Genomic DNA, 21,976 nt, shown 5'->3' with positions numbered 1-21,976 from the left:
GAAGACAAGTAGTGATTCTATAACATTTTGCTATGCTGATGGACAGTGACTGTAAAGGGGTTTATAGGGGAGACCTGGTATAGGAGAGAGCCTAGTAAACATAATATTCTTCATGTCAGTGTAGATTAAAGATAAAAAAAAAAGAAAGAAAGAAAAGGGGGATTAGTCCTTGATAGTATAAAACTAACTGTAAATCAACGATTAATGCATGCATGCTTTAAATATCCTTAATTTTGATCAATTAAAGGGTGTCAGATGATCAGCTATGGAGATACACTTTTCTGATAATATTCCTTTCTCTTAAAAAAAAAAGCAGTTCCTGTGTGGTGACCTCCAATGAGTTCTACACAATGGTATAAAGGGCATATCAAAGTGTGGGCAAAGGGTCTGTTTGTGTTTATACAGAGGATCAAAGCCTAATTTGGCTACCCAGAAAATGAACTAAGATACGATATGAAGAAGAACTTCCAACATCAGCACTCTCTGGAAGAGTCATACCAGAAGATGATCATCAAAAAACCTCCATAAAGATCCAGGCAATGCTGCAGTTGTAGCTGCATCCATCCCACCAGTTCCTGGACTTGCCATTGGAATGAAGAAGGAGATATCTAAGCTGGCCTGTGCTTTCAATAAAACAACAAATTTGACTGGATCTATACTGTTGGAACTCAACCAAGAATTAGGAGAAGTGCAAGTTGTAGCACTCCAAAATCTTACAACTACAGACTATCTACTGTTAAAAGAACATATGGGATGTGAACAGTTCCCAGAAATGGGTTGTTTTAACTTGTCTGATTTCTCTCAGACTGTTCAAGTACAGTTGGACAATATCCATCATATCATAGATAAATTTTCACAAATGCCCAGGATGCCTAACAGGTTTTCTTGGTTTCACTGGAGATGGCTGGTAATTAATTATAGGTCTGCTTTGGTTATGTAACTGTACTCCTATTATGTTAATGTGTGTGCGCAATTTAATTAGTAGTTTAAAACCTATACATGCTTAAGTTACTCTACAAGGAGATATGTCAAAGAAATAATCAATCCTCCCATGTTTTCTTCCGTCTGCTACCTCTATAGCTTTCTTCTTCCTTCCTAATTACAACCCTTAAATAGAATTCATGCCTCATATTGAATTTACCGAGTATTATAATTCTTCCAAGTGGTAAAGATACCTCAAGACAAATGCTGGGCATAGAAGCCACAGGGCATAAATCTGCAAAGAAGTAAAAAGCTAACCTTTTCAAACAATATGGCTTCTCTCTCACTTACCAACTTTACATCTCCCTGTATGGCCCCGGAAGATGACTGGTTAGCCAGAGACGGGTAAGATTCCTCAAGGGAGGAACAACCTAAGACAGGCACAGTCTCAGGGGGGCCATCAGGTGAGAAATTGGGGATCAACAGAGGTGAGGCTTAGAACCTCACCCCCCCTGTTTTGAGAGAAATCTTCTGCATCCATGGATGTTTTGTTGCCCTTGTCTAGCTTGGATTAATACTTAGTCCATAGGCACACACCTGATCATCTACATTTGCTCTCTTACAGCACTAAACTATGTTTTCTACCTTTATCTTGCATCTACCTACCACTTCAGCATTTTTTTAAAATAATAATTATAATAATAATAAGGGAGAAATGTGGGATTCACATATAAATCAAGTATAAAAATCAAACGAATATTCATATCTGACCTGATTGTTTATAGTTCATAATGCGTGATCAAAACCGAAAGTTTCTGTGATGACTGCCCTTGCACTGTTCACCATGTAAGAACTTATTCACTATGTAAGAATTTGTTCACCATGTAAGAACTTGTTCGTTATGCTTCAGAAGATTGGAGACTGACGAGAATTAGGCTTGGGGTGGATTAATGATTGTGCATTGAGCATTGAGTCCCCTATACAGAATTTTATTGTTGTTAACAACCATTTGATCAATAAATATGAGAGATGCCCTCTCAAAAAAAGAAAAAAAAAGCAATGTAGTATCATCCTAGTTTTAAAAAGATGGATTTAAAAATAAAAGTCCCGTGGAAAGGACATAAACCATTTTGTCAATTTTTCTAAGCCAGCCTAAGCCATAGCAAGGGAACCCTGGGACACACTCTGACTCCCTAATCCACAGGAGGCTCCGTCCGAGCCCCTGTCTCACCACTCTGGCTTCATCTGGCCAGTCCTGGGGCTCTGAAGATCCCCACTGCTTGCATCCCAGCTCCTCCCGATGCTTGTGGTGCAAGGTGCACAGACCCTGGGGCCCCGGGGAAGAGACGACGCTGCCCCTGCATTTGGCACCTGCTGCCCAGGCCTCTGCTGGCCCACAGGCCCACAGGGGCATCCGTTTGTCATCACATTCAGAGAGAGATTTCCTTGTTTCTCATCCAGCTCTTCATTTAACTCTTCCTCTGAGCCTGGTGCAGATCGGGGGAACTGTACCTTGTTCTGTGCTTGGCACACCCATCCTCCCTGTCACTTTACCCAGCACCTACGTCCGGGTGCTGAGTTCAGGCTTCTTGTGAGTTCTGAACCCATCTGAATGGTCTCCCAACAGACTCCTCCTGCGTGCCCCTCCCACCTCTCAGCCCAGCCTGTAGAAAATGCAGGGCTGACTCCTGTCTCCTCCTTGCCTGGATAAGGTCACACCCTTCCTGGTCACCCCAACTTTGGCTGTGGTTTCCCCCAGGGGACTGGTTCACTCCATCACCCTGCCAGCCCAGCGGCCCCCTACTTTCAGGATTTCTCCTCCCCAGTCCTCCATCCACAGCCTTCTGGTGCTTTTCTTACTGGGACCCCTGGGACCCTGGGGTGCCCCTGAGGAAGGTCACTGATTGGGAGGTTGTGCTGCTAGGTCCTGCCTCTGTGGAGAAGTTCGACTCCACCTGTTCCGTATGCTGGAACTCAGTGGGACATTTCCCAGGCGGAGGAGCATGGTCAGGGTGCTGGGTCTCTCTGGGAGGGGCATCCTCAGTTCCCCATCTCCACTCACACCTGCAGCCTCACTCGCCCGCCTGGCCCTGCCCACCTCTCCCACGTGCCTGCCCAGACGAACCACCCCCAGCACTCCCTCCCAGGGACCAGCATATTGCCTCTGGGTTTCCATCCGTAGCTGGCATTTGTACAGCACTTGGAACATTCCAGAAAACTGAAATGTACCTGCTTCTCACGCTATCCCCTGAAACACCAGTGACCACAGTTCAGTTCATCTAGACACCCCACCCGTGACTCCTGTGGTGGGTCAGGATGGGGTGTTCCAGCTCAGCGGGGAGACAGCCATGTAGACTGTCAGTCACTGACCAGGCAGGGCAGAGCTCGCTCCTGGGAAGGGAGCCCACCCGAGGTTTTGCCTCAGGCCATAACACCAACAGCAAGGGCGTGGAGCTGCCACTCGGGGTGTCCCAGACCCTCCAAGCTTCACCTGTCTCCCTTCACATTATCCTCATGCTGCCTCTTAAGGTGGGGTGACTGATTATTCCTTGCATGCTTGGGGGGAAGCTGAGGCTCAGGGTGGTTTCATGTCGGATGCAAGTCCCACTGTCAGTGCCACAGCCAGAATTCTAGCCCACTTCTAACTCCCCGTCCCCACCCCCGGCCGGCCCTGTGGCTGGGACCCAGGGGACAGCAGTTCATTCACAGGGTCCTAAAGCTGTAGCTGTGCTGAGGCCTCTCAGGTCTGGGAGAGACGCTAAGCGCTTCTGAGGAAAAGGATAGAAATCCTGATTCCTCAATTTCCAGAGGCTCTGCTCAGTCAAGGAATTGTGGGGCAAGTGGCCCTGTAGAGGCCATGGCCCAGTAGAGTCACCCCCTTGGGTGTCCTGCCAAGTGTGGGACCCAAGACTGGCTTCTGTTCTCCTCAGCCAGAGCCCTGCCCCTGCCAGCCCTCTGTGGTCAGCTATACATCGTTCAAGGGCCGCTTCCTGGGCCTTCTGAGGCTGGAGTGAGGTCGTCCCCACTGGCCCTCTCACCTTGGGGTCCATGGCTGACTCCCTCCTGTGCACCCACACATTCAGGGCCCAGGTCCCCGTGGCTGCTGTGAAGATCATTTCATCAGAGAAGTGGAAACTGTCCTGTTAGGCGCTCTTAGGAATGGGGTGCACAGCACCCAAATGTCAGGCAGGCCACGCTTCTTCCCCACTGTATGCTCAGCTGCATGTCCTTAACTGCATCCCCATGTGCCCAGGAGACCGTGGACTGTAGAGGCAGCACCTCCAACCAAAAAAATCACCTGCGCATGAGGTTTCTGGCTGTCATCCCTTCTGCCCCTCACCTGGATCCAGAGAGGCTTGGGTGGAAGCCATGCCAAGGCAGTTGCAGGGCAGAGGTGGGAAGGGCCCCTCCCAGACCGGTAGGTGGTACAGCCTGAGTAAGTGGGTGCTCATAGCGACAAAGCCGTGGCCCCCACAGAGCTGGTGCCCCACCTCTGAGCCATCCTCAGAAACCATGGCTGTGGAAGAAATGGCAAGAGAGAGCATGGATTTTGAAAGGCAGAGGCTGCCGAGAGACCTCATTCAAAATGTGAAGAGAATCAGTCTCCATTAAACTAAAAAGCCTCTGCACGGTGCAGGAAACAAGAAAACAAAAAGGCAGCCTCTGTACGGGAGAAGAAACTCACAAATGACATAGCTGGTAACGGCTAACATCCAAAACGTATGAAGAACTCATACAACCCAATACCGAAAAAACAAACTCCGATTAAAAAGTGGGCAGAAGACCTGGACATTTTTTCAAAGAAGACATGCGGATGGCCAACAGACCCATGAAAAGGTGCTCAGCATCGCTGATCATCACGGAAATGCAAATCAGAACCACGATGAGATATCCCCACATGCTGGTCAGAATGGTTGATATCAACAAGACAAGAAATAAGCGTTGGCGAGGATGTGGAGGAGAGGGAACCCTTGTGCACTGTTGGTGGGAGTGTAAACTGGTGCAGCTAATGTGGGAAAACAGTGTGGAGGTTCTTTAAAAAATTCAAAATAACCATATGATCCAGCAATCCCATTTCTGGGCATTTACCCAAAGAAAATGAAGGCACTAATTTGAAAAGACATATGCACCCCCATGTTCAGGGCAGCATAATTTACATGTAGCCAAATACGGAGGCGACCTAAGTGTGCATTAACAGATGAATGGGTAAAGAAGAGGTGGTACGCACATACGATGGAATACTACTCACCCATAAAAAAGAATGAAATTTTCCCATTTGTTACAACATGGACGGACCTAGAGGGCATTATGCTAAGTGAAATAATTCATATAGAAAAAGACAAATGCTGTATGATCTCACTTATGTATGAAATCTAAAAAAACAACAAATGAACAAACAGAACAAAACAAATGAACTCAAAGTGATGGTTGCCAGAGGGGAAGGAGAGTGGGTGGGATGGAAGAAATAGGTGAAAGGGATGAAGAGATACAAACTTCCAGTTATAAAATAAACAAACCTGGGATACAATGTACAGCATAGGGAATATAGTCGGTAATATTGTAGAAACTTTGCTCGATGACAAATGGTAACTAGATTTATCATGGTGATAATTTCATAATGTTTATAGACACTGAACCACTGTGTTGTACACCTGAAACTAATGTAATATTGCATGTCAGTTATACTCAGTTAGCAATTTATAAAACAATGTAAAGAGGGTCAGAGTCCCACAGAGATGCCAGAGAAGAGCAATGTCCGAGCTGGCGGGGTGGCACGGTGGGGGCCGGGGGTGGATGAGGTGGTGAGGGCAGGACAGTTTGGACTAATTGGCAACTATCTTTCTCCTTTTTGGTTTCCTCATAAAGGCCAGTAAATGACAATGTTCATCTTCTTGGAGACATGCAATGGCACCGTCACTGGTACCAAATCCAAACTGACCAGCCCGTCTGTGCTGGCCAGTGCCAGCTGCATAGAGCCACTTAGCTGCCTTGAGCCACTCATTGCCATGTAGGCCCACTACCCTTTTTATAAATAAAGTTTTACTGGAACAGAGCCACACACACTCGTTTCTGTATCGTCTGTGGCTGTTTTCATGCTACAATGGCAGAGTTGAGCAGCTGGGGCAGAGACCTAATGGCCTGCAAGCCTGAAATATTTATTATCTGGCCCTTTACAGAAAACAGCTATTTACCAACTCCTGCTTTAAACTGTTCTTTGGCAATATTGAACTTTCTATTATTAAAGAGTTAGTATACCAATCAAGTGGTATTTCACATGCAAAACCCGTAGTTTAGAAACAGGCCCACTTTTCAGATGTGGAAGTAAGAGTTCCGCAGTTTGTAATCAGCTGTGGCCCCAAGCATGTCTCTTAGGTGACTGACCGAGTGTGATGCCGGCTTCAGTGGGGTGGTGTTTGGGATGGAGAGCTGGAGGCCATGCAGAGAGGAAGTGCCCATGGGAATTTGGTTTCCACAACCTCAGGTTAAAGGAAAGAGCTTCTGCAGCAGCTGCAGTCCCAGATGTGCCAACATCTGGCTGGGGCTACAGGTACACTAGCATTTTCTAGCTAATTAGGTGTTGACACATGCTGTGTTTCGATGGTACTTGGTATTATACAGTAATATTCCCAGGAGAGGATGGAAAATTCCATCCAGTGCGTTTTTCTCAGGAATGCATCACTAGCCTGTGACCTGGTCAGGAGGGGAGGGGCCTGAGCAGGTCTGCCGAGGCTGCATCTAATCCACAGTGCCAGTCACGGCCAGGGAGGATGCCCACCTTTCATTAAGCAGCAGGAGCATGTTATTTTAGTGTAGAGAAGTTCAGTCGTTCCACGCCCGTGTGTTCTGGTGATCTGCACAATGTGTCAGCATGCGGAGATGGATCAAGTTCATCTAAAGACCTTGTAACTTCTTTCATCACATTTTAGGTGTTACTCCATAAATTAAATTTTCTGGTCAGTACATTCTTCTATGACTTTGGAATAGATTGATGTTTTGTGGTCTTGGTAAAGAAAATTGCATTTAGAAGTTTTAAAATTTAACATTCTTTCTGTTTTTTTTTTTTCACAGGATCAGGTAATGTTTTACAAAACTCTAAAATAATCATCACTTTCACCCTTGACTCTGAACTTGAGAATGTACTGTTTATAAAGTGTGGACAGTTTTAGTTTAGATTCCAGACTGGTAAGACCATGTGGTCCCAAGAGTCTGACCATGCCAGGCAGGGCCGGCTGGACGTCTTTGGCATAAACATCAAACAACCCGTCCTTCTCAATGTCTCTCCCTTTCTTAGCCCTCAAGTCTGGATGACAGAAGGGGCAGCCGTCCCCGGTCCATGGTCCGGTCCTTCACGATGCCTGCCTCCCCCCGGCCCCTGTCTGTGGCATCTGTCTCATCCCTGTCATCCGACAGCACCCCTTCTAGGCCGGGCTCTGATGGGTGAGTCGGGCTCAGCTGAGGGGCACGGGCTTGGAGGGGCCAGGGAGAGCCCAGGGTTTGTTTCATCACAACTGAGAGGATGTTTTGAAATCCTCCCAAAGCTGAGACTGTGAGGCTCTACAGTCATGCCAGTATGACTTCCAGGGTCTTGTGAGTTTTTGAGAAAAAATCCTTTGGGTAAGGTTTTCCATGAACTTTAGTATCTCCAGTGAGTGTTCAGCCCTCCTCGGCCTGTCCCAGAAGAGTGTGCTGGTCCCTTCTGGCCACATGCTTGCACTTTTCCATCCCTTGCTTACTGCTGTGGTGTCACACCAATGAAGGACTGTCACAGTGGAGCCCCCTTCCTTCCTGAGGGCTTCCTGGGAGATTCATTTCTGCTCTTGGGCACCCAAAAGCACAAGTGGGCTAGAGGGGACCCTAGGAGACCAGGAAATACTGGCAGAGCTCTCACGAGGTCTCCTGCATCAACAAAGAGCATTCAGAAAGAGCCCTCAGCATTGATCTTTTTTTGTGTTTTTGAGGAGCAAATATGTAAAGTTTGTTCTTTTCTTATTAAACCAAAAGTGTCTCTTGTAATTTAATTATCAGAACAGTTTTACTGTGGAGTCTGCACAGTTGTGCTTGGGCAACCCCATTTGGTTTACGATCCATCGACCTTCAAACCCACAGGCTCCCTCCTGGCCCCTGCGACATGCAGACATGAACGTCCAGGACGCCCCAAGGGACAGCTCAGATCTATGTGTCTTTTGTTGCCAATGACTGATGTGCCTAATGGAGGACTGAAAACTATACCAACATTATTTTTCTTAACAGTAATTTTTTTCGGTGTCTGCTTCTTATAAGGCCAAGTCCATATGGAAATCCTCAATTTAGAGGTATTTAAATCATGCGTGCTTGTCATTTAGCACAAGACTGCTAAAGAAGTTAATTCAGCTTCTCCCCAAGAAAATCCCCAGGCTAGTTATGAAAAGGATTTTATATTTCCAGGAACATGGGATGAGGGTGGAAATTGATCTGGAGGTTTTAGATGGAGGAATATCACATGCGTGAATACATGAGCACGGGCCATGGGCTCCTCCCAGGAGAATTTATTTAACCTTGAACTAACTAGAAGGCATCTTTATTAATAGAGTCCAGATTTTTGTTCATTCTTGGGGTTGCCAACCTTAGCTGTGTATCTAATGTGGAGAAAATGAGACTTTGGTCTCAAATGGCACAGGTTGTGCACAGAATAAGGTTCTATTTGTAGGCAGGTGCTGCTCATAATGTGACAAATTTGAAATGCAACCTGTCTTTCTCTTGGTTCTTTGTGGACATGTGTGGATTTCACAGCTCAGGTCTCTCCCCTAAGCTGAAAGATGTCTACTTTTTCCCCTGTGTTAATTGTCTCAAGCACTACAAACCTAGAATAAAATCATGGAAATTTTTATTGTTGTTTCTAATAGAATATCTGACACATAATGGATATTGATGTATTGGTTATTGTGTATCCAGTTGGAAAAGCCCAGGTGTCCCAAAATGCCTTAATGATCAAAGTTAACACTAGTGTATTATTTCATCAATCATTTTTAAGTTTTTGCTATGGAAACATTTCAGACATACACAAAGGGGACAGAATGTTTTGAGGTCCTGTGCCCATGAGCCAGCCTCAGTTATCAACTCTTAGCCAATCTTATTTCAGGCTCTACCCTACCCTCTCCCAACCCCTTATTATTCTGAAGCAAATTTTGAACATCATGTCATTTCACCCATAAACATAGCAGTGTGAATTTCTAAAAGGTAAATACTTAGAGAAACATAACTGCCTTTACAAAACATACTACCTTTATCATGTGTAAAAAATTAACATTAACAATTCTATATTATCATCAAATATTGGTGTTAATTTCCAATTGTGCCATAAATATCATTTTTAGTTTTCTTGAGACTGAGTTATTGGTTGATACATCTCTATTTCTCTTTTAATCAATAGATTTCTCCTTCTTATCTTTGCTTTTTCTTACAATTTGTCAAAAATTTACATTGCTCATCTGTATCTGAATTTTGCCGATTGCATCCCCTGCAGTGGTGTTTGGTGTGTGTCTCTGTCCTCCACGTTTCCTCCATATTGGCTGTTGCATCTAGAGGCTTGATTAGGTTCAGGCTTGATTTGGGGACAGAATGGCTTTGTAGTTCCTCCACACAGGAGCACATTGTTCCTGCTTATCTCTCGGTGTCATTAGCAGCTACTGACAATCAGTGCCTACATTCAATATCTCTACTGTTAAACAGAATGTGCCTTAACAACAAATCCTGCTGCACCCCGAGTCATGCAGGGAGAAACGGAAAGTAGGGGACGTGGTTCTTGTTCTCACCAGTCTGTATCTTCGATGCATTTGTAATGAGATTCTTGTGAGCGATCTATCTGAATGATGTCTTCCATGTTACCTCTCCCGTAGTGGAGAGCAAGGTGGCTCTAATGGCTTCTTTGATCAGAGCAGTGGTTTCATTCTAAATGTGCCCATTCACAAATAAGTTTAAAAGAAAGTACAGCTGGGATGAAAATGCAACTGGCTTTTGGATTTAATTTCTCTTGCAATCAATCCCCCCTTGAAGAAGTCAGTTTGTTCTCCATGTGGTCAAGGAGGTCAGGCTTGGAAGGTTGCCTGGAGGACTGGGGCCTCTCAGGGGCAAGCTCTGGGCCTGGCTACCTGTCCAGGCAGCCTGCATCACGGGGGCTGTGGCTGGTCCTGCCCCTGGGCTCGGGGACTACCTGGGTGTCGGGCAGCTAGAGGGCCGGGAGTTGCTGTGAATCCCCTTGGCTTCCTGTTTTGCATCTCCTGGCCATATGGAAATGATGTGTCGACCACAGTTTAAAAGACACGTTTATTAGAAATCAGAGTATAGGTTATTTCTCCTATATATATGACTTTTTTTAAGAGACCATCTCTCTTTTATTTTACTTTTTTATTATGTGTTATACTTTGAAAATATAGGATCCCATAATACCTTGTGTGTGAGTTACACTATAAAGTTTTTAAGACATTTTTATACCTTTCTCTGTGTTGGCCTCTTTCCTAACTCCTTCTTGCTGCAGAGGCTGAAATTCCAATCTTAGAATTGAACCCATTTCTGCCTCTCCTGACATGACCTACCAGGAGAGAAACAGGATGGACTCCTCCCTCAGTGTAATATTAAATCACAAACCACAATTGTATGGAGACGTGTGTGCATTGCTCCTCTTTGATCCGTGCCTTAGAAACTAATCCAAGATCTGTTTACTCAGTAAACTAACCATTAACGTGGTTTTATACCAACTGGTTGGCGCCAGTAGGCAAAAGGGTGTTGACAAATTTCATCTTGAGACTAGTGACATCCAGCCTGTGGTTGGAGGACATGGAGACTCACCAGTGGGTGGCAGAGCTGGGACCCAGGTCCTCCAGCTCCAGCTCCCTTATCTGCTGAAAAACTAAGGGCACGTCCACATACCTCTGACCTGTAATCAGCTTGCAGAATTCTTGTTGAGCCGTCCCAAAGGCCTCCCAGCTGCAGCGGCTGGCGTACCTGTCATCTCAAACTGACTATAGAGACTTGGTCAGACTCAAGATACCAGAAACATATTTGCATCTGCCTATTTCTCCCCATCGTATTTGTGAACACTTCAGTATGAATCTTTAAAAGGCAAGGGCTCCCCTTTTGAAATATACCCCAAATACCTTTCTCCCATCATAAATCTACAGGAATCCCTTAATATCACTATTATAACCCCTTAGATTTCACATTTCATCCCTTGTCCTGCAAAGTGTCCGATTTTTTTCCAGTTTGTTGTTATTGGGTTGCAAGCACAGTCCATCCATTGCAATTGGCTAATGGGTATCTTAACTCTCCTTTGGCCTCCCTCTTAAAATCATTCCTTTTCTGTAAGATGTGGTGGTTCCCAGTCAGCACTCAGATTCGTGGTGAATGTGTTTACACACACCTGCAGGGTGGAAAGCAATTGTTCTCCCAGTCAGACATCAGTGACTTAAACAACCGTTTTCTTCAGGTTTGCTCTGGAGCCTCTCCTGCCAAAGAAAATGCACTCCAGGTCCCAGGACAGGCTGGACAAGGACGACCTAGAGAAGGAGAAGAAGGAGAAGAAGAAGGAAAAAAGGAACAGCAAACATCAGGAGATATTCGATAAGGAATTCAAACCCAGCGATGTTCCCCTGCAGCAGTCCGAGGCCGTGATCCTCTCAGAAACGGTAATTCCGCAGGGGGCCTTCCCCACCGGGTGGCAGCGGCCGGGACCCACTTCGCTCCATGTCTCGTCAACAGGCTGTCAGTTGGGTTTCAGTGAATTTGCTCTAAAGTAGCCACGTGACAATCTGGGGTCTCCTTCAGCCCTCGCCTCGTATGACCCACTGCCGCCAGGCCCCCAGAGCACAGCTAGAGCAGCTTTTCTGCAGGGCCAGCCTGTCTCAGCACCCATGCCCCGTGCGCGTGCGGCTGGGCCAGCCGTCAGCAGGACCACGGATTCCAGGCTCTCTGCACCACTGCTGGACTTGCCTCCAGCACCTCCTGATATCGCAGAAGATGGACAAGGAATGCTTTCGTTGGTAGAACCAAGTATTCCGTGTTAACTGAAGCCTCTCCCTCCCCCCTTGCTGACCAGAGTGCTAAGCCGCAGTGACTGCCTGAGTGTTATGCTTGCCTGGAGTCCAGAAGCCCCTTCCCGCTGGGCTCTGCCAGGCACACGGCTCCTGTCATCCCTCCGCCTCATCTGTTGCCCATTTACGTCTCATGCCAGCTTTCAGAAGGAGTTCCAGGGGCTTCACCCAGCATGTGCTGGCTAATTGACATTAGAAACAGCTCCCCAGGAACCTCGTTCATTCCAGAGTCCCCGGCATGTGACAGTGGCAGCAAACACCCCTGTAGCTCATTCTAGTCCCGGGGCTGGGCCTGGGGGGCTGCTGCCGCCAGAAGTGCAGAGTGGTGTCTGCAGTTTGGGGGCAAAATGAGGCACAGCTTCTCGGGTGAACTTTATTCAGAAAGTGCTATTTGTAGACTGGAAACAACATAAAGCAGCAGCTCACACAGGCTGTCAGCTTCTATGGCTAAGTCAGGCCTAGAACCGCTGTCCCCACCCCAGAAAGGGACAGGCATTTGCCAGCCAGTGGCCACAACTGAAGCATTGCTTGATCAAAGGGCTGAGAAGGGGCCACCTTTTAATAAGACATCCTTCCCAGCTTGTTTCTATCTCGAACACCAGAGGATATGTTTCATCCAGACTGTGTGCCACTGGGACCAGCGGCCACATGTTGCTTGGCTGTCTAAAGGAGGAGGGCAGACCTGAGAGCCGTTACATGCCTTCAGGAAGGCAAATGCTCTTCTGAGCCCTTTGGACATGGCATGGACTGCAGCTTCGCTGTTTCACCGCAGCATGAGTGGCCAAGCATGGGGAGGAACTGGCCAGAGGCTTGCGTTAAGTGCCCAGGCGCTGGGGTTAAGGGGTTTCTGATGAACCACCCCTTGTTGTCTGTCTGCTGTTTGGAAATGCTGGGAAGCCTGGGCCCCTGCTGACACTGGCCGAGCTCACCTTCCCTCAAGTCCACATAGAGTCCTCAGGTCATCACACCTGGGTGGGGGAATTAACAGAAACATATTTTGAATATTGACCAAATGCCAGACACTGTAAGACCTTTCGTATATTTTTATTTAAGCTCCATTTTAAGCTAAGAGCCTCGGAGAAGTTAAGCCAAATGGCAGAGCCTATCAGAATTAAGCTGTGTGAAAAGAAGCCAAAGGCCATGCCAGACATTTGGCTGTCACAGCACAAGTTCTATCCCTCCCTCTGTGGCCGTTTGCCTGCAAGGATACCAGCAAAGACAGGCTGAGTTCAGCCAAAATGGGCCTCCCCACAGCCCGTGCACAGTACCCTCAGCAAATCCGCAGGATCACACCAAGGTCAGCGCACAGAACCTTGACCCCTGTTGGCCTCTGACGAGCCTCAGAACCACGGCTGCAGCCCCAGAGGCCAGGAGTCCTGCCTTCTCCCCAGGGGCAGACTTACCATTCTTGAGCCAGCCCAGCTATCAAGGGGCCTTTTCCTCTAGGTGACAGTGCCAGCAAGGTCTGTGAGTACAGGGCTCACAGGTGTAGAGGCTGTCCTCTGCAAGTACCATGGGCTAGGGGCTTAAATAGCCTGAATGTATTGTTCATAGCTCTGTAGGCCAGAGGTCTGAGATCAAGGTGTCAGCAGGGCCGGCGTCCTTGGAAGCCTGGGAGGGAGGATCCGTTCTTGCCCCAGCCCTGCTCTCTGAAGGTTTACCAGCTTTGGCTTGTGGAAACGTCACCCTGCCCTCTACCTTCATGTTCACACAGCCTTCTCCCCCTGTACACATGTCTGCACCCAAATTTCCCCTTTCTATAGGAACACTGGTCATGCTGGATTAGGACCCCACCCCCACCCCCACTTGCTCGTGACTTCATCTTCAAAGATCTTATTTCCAGATCAGGTCACATTCACAGGTACTGGGGGTTAGGACTTCAACATACTTTTCAGAGGACGGAACTCAGCCCATGACAGATCCTAACAACACTCTTTCTGTCCTTCCAATGTAGATAAGTCCCCTGCGGCCCCAGAGACCAAAAAGCCAGGTGATCAACGTCATCAGCAGTGAAAGGCGTTTCTCAGTGTCCCCATCCCCGTCCTCCCAGACGACGCCCCCTCCGGTCACGCCGAGGGCCAAGCTCAGCTTCAGTCTGCAGCCCAGTAAGTAGGACTTGCTCCGCATGGGGATTCCTGACATCATTCTGTGACATCCCACATGACTGGCGGCTCTGCCGTTAGACTCACTTCCTGTCCTTGAAGCAGACGAGGAGCGCCCCATGAGCCCCCCATTACTAGGTGCCTCCCAGCCTTGGGATTGAGCACATGGGGCCGAGGCACAGTCCTGGGCTTCTCGAGTTCCCTGGTGGAACTTATGGGGCCCCCGACCCAGGGTCTCGGAACCACCTGCCTGCTGGGGGAGGCTGGAGGGGCACACGGGACGCTCCCCGGTTTTGTATCATTTGATGGGGGGCCCCGGGAGGGCCGTGGCCTTCCTGAGTCTGGGAGGACGGTAAGGTGCAGAAGCACTTCCAGCTTTTGGGAAGGGCAAAGGGCAGGGCTTGTTCTTCCAGTTTTCCCCAGTTTCTAGGGCTGCCCTAACATATTTCCACCAACTTGGCAGCTCAAAGCAATAGAAATGTATTCTCTTCCAGCTCCAGGGCCAGAAGTGTGTGAAATGAAGGTGTGGGCAGGGCCACCTCTGCCCCCCGCCCCCCTCACTCCTTGGCACCCCTCAGCTCGCGGACACCTCTCTCCATTCCCGGCCTCCGTCGGCATGCGGGGCTGTCCTCTGTCCTCTCCCCTTCTGAAAAAGACACCAGTTGTTGGAATTAGGGCCCCCCGTGAATTAGGGGTGAATGAGGTGGTTTTTTCCTTGCTGGAAGGAGAACAGGCAGGATTCTGGGGACTCGGTGGGTGAATCAGGGTTGCAGCCATGGGTGAGCCTAATTGAGTGAGAAAGAGTGTTCTGGGTGCTGGAAGGGACATGGTTTTTCAGTATTATGCCTTCATATCCTTACACGATTACCTCATGATTATTTTCATAAAATTATTTTATCATTATTTTTTAAATAGTTCACATTTTTGCAACTAAACCCCATTGCTGCTGATGTGGAAAACACTTCGGTAGAACATGACGATCGACGCAGAGTCACCCCAGCAAGTGCGCTCCTGGGCATATCCCCCAAAAATTGAAAACAGGGGCTCAAACAGACACTTGCATGTGAAGGTTCATAGCAATAGTATCGACAGTAGCCAAAGGTGGAAACCACCCAGGTGTCCATCAGCTGATGAGCTGATGAATAAAACACGCTCTGAGGAAATACCCACACAATGGAGTATTAATGCAGCCGTAGAAAGGAATGCAATTCTGATGCATGAAGTAGATGAGAGGTTACCAGGGGCTGGGGGAGGCAGGTATGTCTTTGAAAACTCAGAAGTTCGGAGGTAAGGTGATGGTTGCACATTTGGAATGCAATTAGCGCTACTGATTTGCATGCCTAAAAATGGCAAATGTTACGTTACATGTATTTTGCCACAAAGAAAACAGCTCACCAACCAGCCAGCCATGAGGCCTGCTGTCAGTCAGAAGCCTTCCCCCGGATGCAACGGCGAGGCATCCTCATAAAACTACACGACTCTTCCTAGGAAGCGTTTTCCTGATGAAGGGCTTTTCATCTGATGGGCCATCGGGTAAATGAGACCCATCCAGAAAGACCCATCAGAAAAATGTCAAGTTTCCTCTCTTTAATATTAAAGAAAAAACACATTTTTCCTAAGAGTCTCAACAAGGGCTGAGAAAATATCCATCATCTCAATCATTATGCCTCCATTGGAAAAAGGGCTACTTGCTCAGTTTACTTCAGCTGTACTTTGCCTTGGCTTATTTAAAGCAACAGCCGCAGTGACTGTTTCTGCTAATAACTTCCTTTCACACAATCATGGGGTTTCTGTGGAGAGAGATTTGAAAGGCAGGGGATGTGGGCCGCATTGTTATGCTTCGCTTAGTGACGCTTTCCAGTAACAGCTGCAGGAGGCTGGGTCCAGGGTCCTGGCTGGGCTTTGCAGACACCAGGTGTAAAGGGTCCTTGTGACACCCTGCTGTTCAGACACCACCGAGGCAGAGAGGCTGGAGGAGGGATCAGAAGCGTCTGGGGTTCACACGGCTGTTTTTACAGCATTGATGCCTCCTCTCCACACAGGTGGTAGGTGCCTCCTGGTACTTGTGTGTTCTTTCTAGAATATGCCATTGAGAGGGCATCTGGCCTTCTGAGTTCTCTACCCTTCCCTGCTCGCTTCTCTGGCCTATTGACAAGCAGGGCAAAGTATTTTTGCCTCCCCTGGAGAGCACATGAAGCAGTCACATTGCACGCGGGCTCAGTGGGGACATGGGCGCCATGTTAAATCCTCTCTGTTGCCTAGGTCTGGAGCTGAATGGCATGCCCGGGATGGACGTGGCCGAGGTCCCGCCTCCTCTGCCTCTCAAAGGCAGCATGGCAGACTACGGGAAACTGATGGAGAACCAGGACTTGATGGGCTCACCGGTGCCCCCACCCCCTCCTCCCCACCAGAGGGTAAGTCCATCAGGGATCGGCCACTTGGGTATGTGATTCTTCTCTCCACAAAGGGCAGATCCCGCCTTCCTGGCATTAGGCTGTTTACTCTGGACTGACCAACATTTGACTTTGAGAACAAGGCCAAAGTGATCCGTATGTGGGATCTGCAGTTCCGTTCCATCGCCACCACATAGAGACACATGTCCCCACATGGGCCTCCAAACAAGGGAGAGGGGGAACAAGCTGTGGACAGGGGAACTCCTGACCCCCAAGGCCATTCTGCTGCAGGTGGAAGTCCTGTAAAAGTCTGATTTTGGGGAAGTAGCTTTTCTGAGAAGTGGTTTGTCTGACCGTTTAAAGAAGCTGTCCAAGGTCACACTGTACAGGGCATGCTCCTGTTGGACCCCAACTTGGCCCTTGAGAGGCCCTTCTCCCCCCAGTTCCCCTGGCTGCATGACCCTGGTGCTGACCACTCCCGTGTGGGGAGAGGCACTTGCTGCATGGAGAAACTTGGCTCCAGTTTGGACATACCCTGGGTTCCTGAGGCCACCCAGGCCACCCACCCCTCACTGTGCCTCCAGCCTTGAAACCCCCCCTCCCTGTTAAACTTGGGGTGCTGGCCACCATAAGCATGCACCCCTGCTGGTACCCCCTGAAAACTGTTTTCTTCATTACTCTTGTCTGATGTGCCCACTGCTCCATGGCCTCTGGGCCGGCCTCCTAATGCAAACACAAGCTTAGAGCCATAAAAGCCATTCAAACCAGTGCCTCTGTGGTTAACAGCTGAAAGTTCTAGAAATGTTCTCTTGAGGTCCACCGCGTTCCTGTCCTGGTGCTCAAGGCTGCTGTCACACAGGGGTCTCTGTTGTTCACCAGCCCGGCCTCATCCAAGTCAGCACGCACCTGGAGGGGCCGTGTGGCATTGCCCCAGCAGTGCCAGGAGGTCAGCTTCCAGGGTCATCCCTCTGCTGGCCACAGGGCTCTTAGCCTTATAAAATAAAGTCAGTACCACCTGAAGAGTAAAGTACCCCTGTCCATCTGTGCAGCTGGTGAGCCTCAGGGAAATGACAAGAGAGCTGCTGTGGAGCACTCCAAGTGCGAGGTCCATATGTGCCCGTGGGTGTTTATCAAGGCGAGCATGCTTTGTCCCCTTAAAAACAATACATACATGCTTTCTCCTATGGCGAGTATTTCACTGAGTGTTCTGCAAGTTTATCATGTCTCGAGAGATGAGAGGAAGGGAGAGGGATTTATTTGCAGTATGTGTATTTGATTATTCCTTTTGTGTGAAAAAAAAAACAAGCAGTGGGGTTTCATCTCAGATGGTAAAGGGATACGCGATTCACATCAGCCCTCTGTCCCCAGAAGGGCCACGATGGGGGACTGGCCCTGGAGAAGGGTCCAGGTGCCCTGTGATGGCTTTTTAAGAGGCTGGAATGGCTCATTGCAACTGTAGAAATATTTGCCTGGCCTGCCCCATGGACTTTTAACTGCAAGTCAGAGCGAAAAGAGACACAATGAGTTGAGTGAGAACAGTGACTGGTTGGGCTGTTGTTTTCCCAGCAGCTTAGTTAATCAATCCCTTCTTTATTTAGTTGGAAAAGCAGGAATACCCCCCAGGGCTCCCTGTACTAGTGAGCTGAAAATTCTGAGCTTGGAAGGATGACTAGATCCCTTTTTATTAATAGGTCGATTCACGGGCAGCATTTTATCGTCTCAGTTCCTTCGATACATTATCCCGTGATCCTGATGTCACACGCTTTTGGTTAAGGCAGGAACTAACCATGCAAAAGCTTCGGCTCCCTTTAAAAAGGGCTGTGAATTCAATTAGATTAATTACCCAAGTCTCTCTGCTGTTTGTTTCTTTTTTGATTTACCTGCAGCATGAAAGCTTGTGCTGGCGGCCTGTATGTGGGTCAGTGGGTCGTGATTAGCTGGGAGCAGGTGTGTTTCCAGGGAGCCTCCCTCTGTGCAGGCCCTGAGAGCTGCTGTAGGATAATGATCATTCATCTGCCATCGGGGGTGACCGATACCCTCCTGTCACTCTCATTGATCGGCCTGGGCTTGTAGTCGACTCTGTCTCTCATTGTTGCCATGGTAAGCTGTCATGTCTTTCAAAATGGCTCTTAGAACTGATGATCTGAGCTGTCATTCTGCTTAATAGTGATAAGCCTGCCCTGCTCATATCTGGCTCAGAGGGCGTCGCTGACATCCTGCTTGCAACTCACTGCGTCAGCCTGGCCCACGAGTGCTCGCCCTTGACCTAGTCACTGTGGCTTCCACATGTAAACAACTTTGTTACCAGATCTTGAAATAGGTGTTTCTTTTTAACCATTCTTACCAATCTTAAGAAGACTTATGAGTATATTATTTTACTTCATTTTTTACAATGGACTGTATTTTTGCACATTTATTTTCTCCTGTGTGTTAAGCACTAGGTCATTTAAAATATACTCTCTGTGAACCAGGAGGAAATCTGAGCAAGAGTGCGAGACTGCTGCGTCATGTTCTGTCCTTGATGTCTCTTCTCACATTGAGCTAAATGTGAGCCTCCAGCGAGAGGCTGTTAACCATCCACGCTCACCTTACTTAGACAATAGTTCTCCAGAAGTAATTCATTCTGCCTCATTCCACCTGTGGCCTGCTGCCCCTTCTCCTGGTCTGTTCATTCATTCATCTGTCCCTTCACTTCTTCATCCACTGACTCATTTGTTCACCTGCCCGGTCAGCACGCATTAAATCTGCTGTGTGTCAGGTGTCTGATGGGCACTGGGTGCCCAGAGCAACTGAACATGAGCCCTCTCAGTCATTTACACCCTGGCAGGTCCAGGGAGCAGCATTTTTCTGTCATCTTTGCAGTTGTAAATTCACGATCTTTCTTGGGAATCCAAGGCAAACTGTGGCCCATGGGCATCCAGCCTGATACCTCTTCTTGTAGATAAAGTTTTATTGGGACACAGCTGCACCCATTTCTTTATATTCTGTGTCTTCCTCACGGAGAGTTTAAACAGCCCCCTCACCTCGTTCATTGGCCCCCCTTTGCAGTTTCAGAAGAGACTATGGGTGAAAAGCTACCTCGTAAACAGGTCATTTGGCTACAGGTGCCTGTGGCCCGGCGGACCCTCTCTTACGTGGCCTTTCCAGTTCAGAGAGCAAGGGAGCACCTCTCATCCACCCTGAGGAGCATTTCAAGGACTGTTTGTCCCTGAACAGTTTGGAGGCATCTTCGGGGGCATGAGGAGGGCGCTCACTGACAGCAGCTCAGCTGTGGCACTGCCAGGCTGCCTGGCTGGCCCTGGGTGCGGTTTTGCTCATATCTACTTGTTGTTAAACCTTTAAACTTCCTGGTTCAGAAACTGGTCTGTTTGCAGGGGTCCCTAGGTCAATAGCACCTGGATTTTAAACAACCACACAAAGAGCAGTGGTTATGCTTCTCAGGGGCCGTGCAGACCTCTGAGGTGCTTTGTGAAAAGCGATTGCTCAGAGATGCCAGAAAGGCCCTTCGCTGCCTGTAGCCAGCTCAGACCTGCCAGCCCCAGGTCACATGGAGTGGGCAGTCCCCACCCAGGGTATGGATCGACTTGCCCTCAACGCCACCTTGCCAGGTCAGGCCCCACCTGGAGGCTGTTTCCTGCCAGGGCGTGAGTAATGCCACGTCTCTCATATTCTTCTTCCAGCATCTGCCGCCTCCGCTGCCCAGCAAGACGCCACCTCCTCCCCCGCCAAAGACAACGCGCAAGCAGACGTCAGTGGACTCTGGGATTGTGCAGTGAGAGCAGCAGGGCCTCCTCGAAAGAGCGAGCTGGCATCTTTCCCCCACCTCCAGACCTTCTTCGTGTCCGGCGTCTGTTTGCCTTATCAGACCTGTGGTGTCTGACATGTCGTGCAGTTGCTTTTCCTTAGCAGGAGGTCATTTTCAGCCACGGAGTGAGTGGCCTTTCACATGGGAGCCAGGTGAACACAGGTCTGGAAAATACTGTTATGGGACTCCTGGGGATGTCCTTCCTAAGAGAGCCCAAGTCTTGCTCCAAAGTCCTTTCTGTGCCAAATGACACATTAGCAAAGAGCATGGTTGACCTGAGTGTAGCCTCGTGGGAAAGGTCAGAGAGACCACCGTGTGCAAGGAACCGTATAGTAACTGAGCTTAGCAATCTTCTCTGCTCTCCGGGCCAGACCCTCTGTTTTATCAGACCCTCCTCACTACGACTGGTGGTGTGACTTCGCTGGTTCAGTGTATCTTCAGCCTACATCAGACAATCGAGGTCAGCGCTTTCAGGGAAGTTCCTCATTCCCTTTGGTATTTCTCAGCTACTGAACAGTTACTAATTTATGGAGTGGAAGCACCATTAAAAATACTGGATCAAGTGAAAAAATAAATATGAGTATAGGAAGATACATTTTCTTTCTTTTTAAAAAAAGACTATGTATACCACAGGAGATGGTTTTAATTGCGTGAGTTCTTTTTGTCCTCATTCTGTACAGAAGTTTGTATATATGATGGTTCTTAGAACGTGTTCTAATTCTTGTGGGCCTTCTGTTTATTGTAATAGACGTACGCAAATGATTCTCGATATGTGTTCTTAGTTTTTAACTACTGGAAGTGTAAAGAAATGCAAATTAAGTTTTGTGGGGGTTTTTTTTTTTCAAAACTCAAGTTGATGGACAATGATTTTTTAAAAACTAACTTTGTATAACCTAATATTTTTATTCTGTCATCTATATTTTTTTATTCACTGTCATCATGATACTCTTCTAGTAGGCTCAAAAGTTAATCATTGACAACAAAAAAATAAAAGGCTATTTAAAAAGGCTCAGTGTCTGACACAATATTTATTTATCCCTTGCTATAAAATACAAATCTGCTTCTCTTAATTCTGCTTTTTTAAAGAGCTCTGTGACCCATATTTATGGATGTGCACATCTTCCTCAAACAGCATTCTTAATCACCAGTTTAACTGTCTCTGATTTGGAGCTCAATCGCCAGCACCCATGTCCCTCTGCATGTCTGCTTGTCCTGCAGGATCAGAGCACAGCCGTGTACTTGCTGACGCCCTCTCCCTCACCTGTCCCCGAGATGTCTGGCTGCACATCATTCCCACCTCCTTGTAGCTTTTGCAGCTGCTCATGTGCGAGGGGTCTTTGTTGAGTAGGGTGTGTCATTTAACTTGAGAGGCATCAAACTTCAGAGCTTTTCCCTGGATCTTAAGTGGCAAGAAATAAAGAAGGTAGTGGGGTCCTCTGTGGCTATAAATCACACTCACCTGTAATCTGCAGCATACTAGCTGTCCCCTAGTTTATTTGTATTTGTTATAAATATTCATTCCACCTCCAGGAAGTTGTAGGCATATGTGAATATGGAATTTTTTTCTTTATGAGTCCGTACTCTTTCACTGAGATAAATATTCAACATCTGTTAACTATGTTAGAAGCTGGATCTTATCCATGACCCTGAAATGATTGTACTGGTACCCCAAACTGGGAGAGCATAGGA

The 21,976-nt window shown here is 47.9% G+C and overlaps 1 protein-coding gene across 2 annotated transcripts in view; it reads left to right on the top strand.

Annotated features, from left to right (window-relative positions):
* The window catches only part of DOCK1 (dedicator of cytokinesis 1), a 466,830-nt gene extending 445,535 nt beyond the window's left edge, over positions 1-21,295 (top strand). For both annotated transcript variants that reach the window (XM_073240131.1, XM_073240130.1), the window contains exons 48-52: positions 7,214-7,359; positions 11,384-11,582; positions 13,942-14,092; positions 16,352-16,503; positions 20,163-21,295. In XM_073240131.1, the coding sequence (XP_073096232.1) occupies positions 7,214-7,359; positions 11,384-11,582; positions 13,942-14,092; positions 16,352-16,503; positions 20,163-20,258 (744 nt within the window). In that variant the 3' untranslated portion in view covers positions 20,259-21,295. The remainder of the gene's footprint in view (positions 1-7,213; positions 7,360-11,383; positions 11,583-13,941; positions 14,093-16,351; positions 16,504-20,162) is intronic.
* Positions 21,296-21,976: the final 681 nt, after the last annotated feature.

Source organism: Manis javanica, chromosome 7, assembly GCF_040802235.1.
Source record: "Manis javanica isolate MJ-LG chromosome 7, MJ_LKY, whole genome shotgun sequence".
Lineage (NCBI taxonomy): Eukaryota > Metazoa > Chordata > Mammalia > Pholidota > Manidae > Manis > Manis javanica.
Note: the sequence above shows the minus strand (reverse complement) of the source record. Positions and strands in the feature narration are given on the sequence as shown.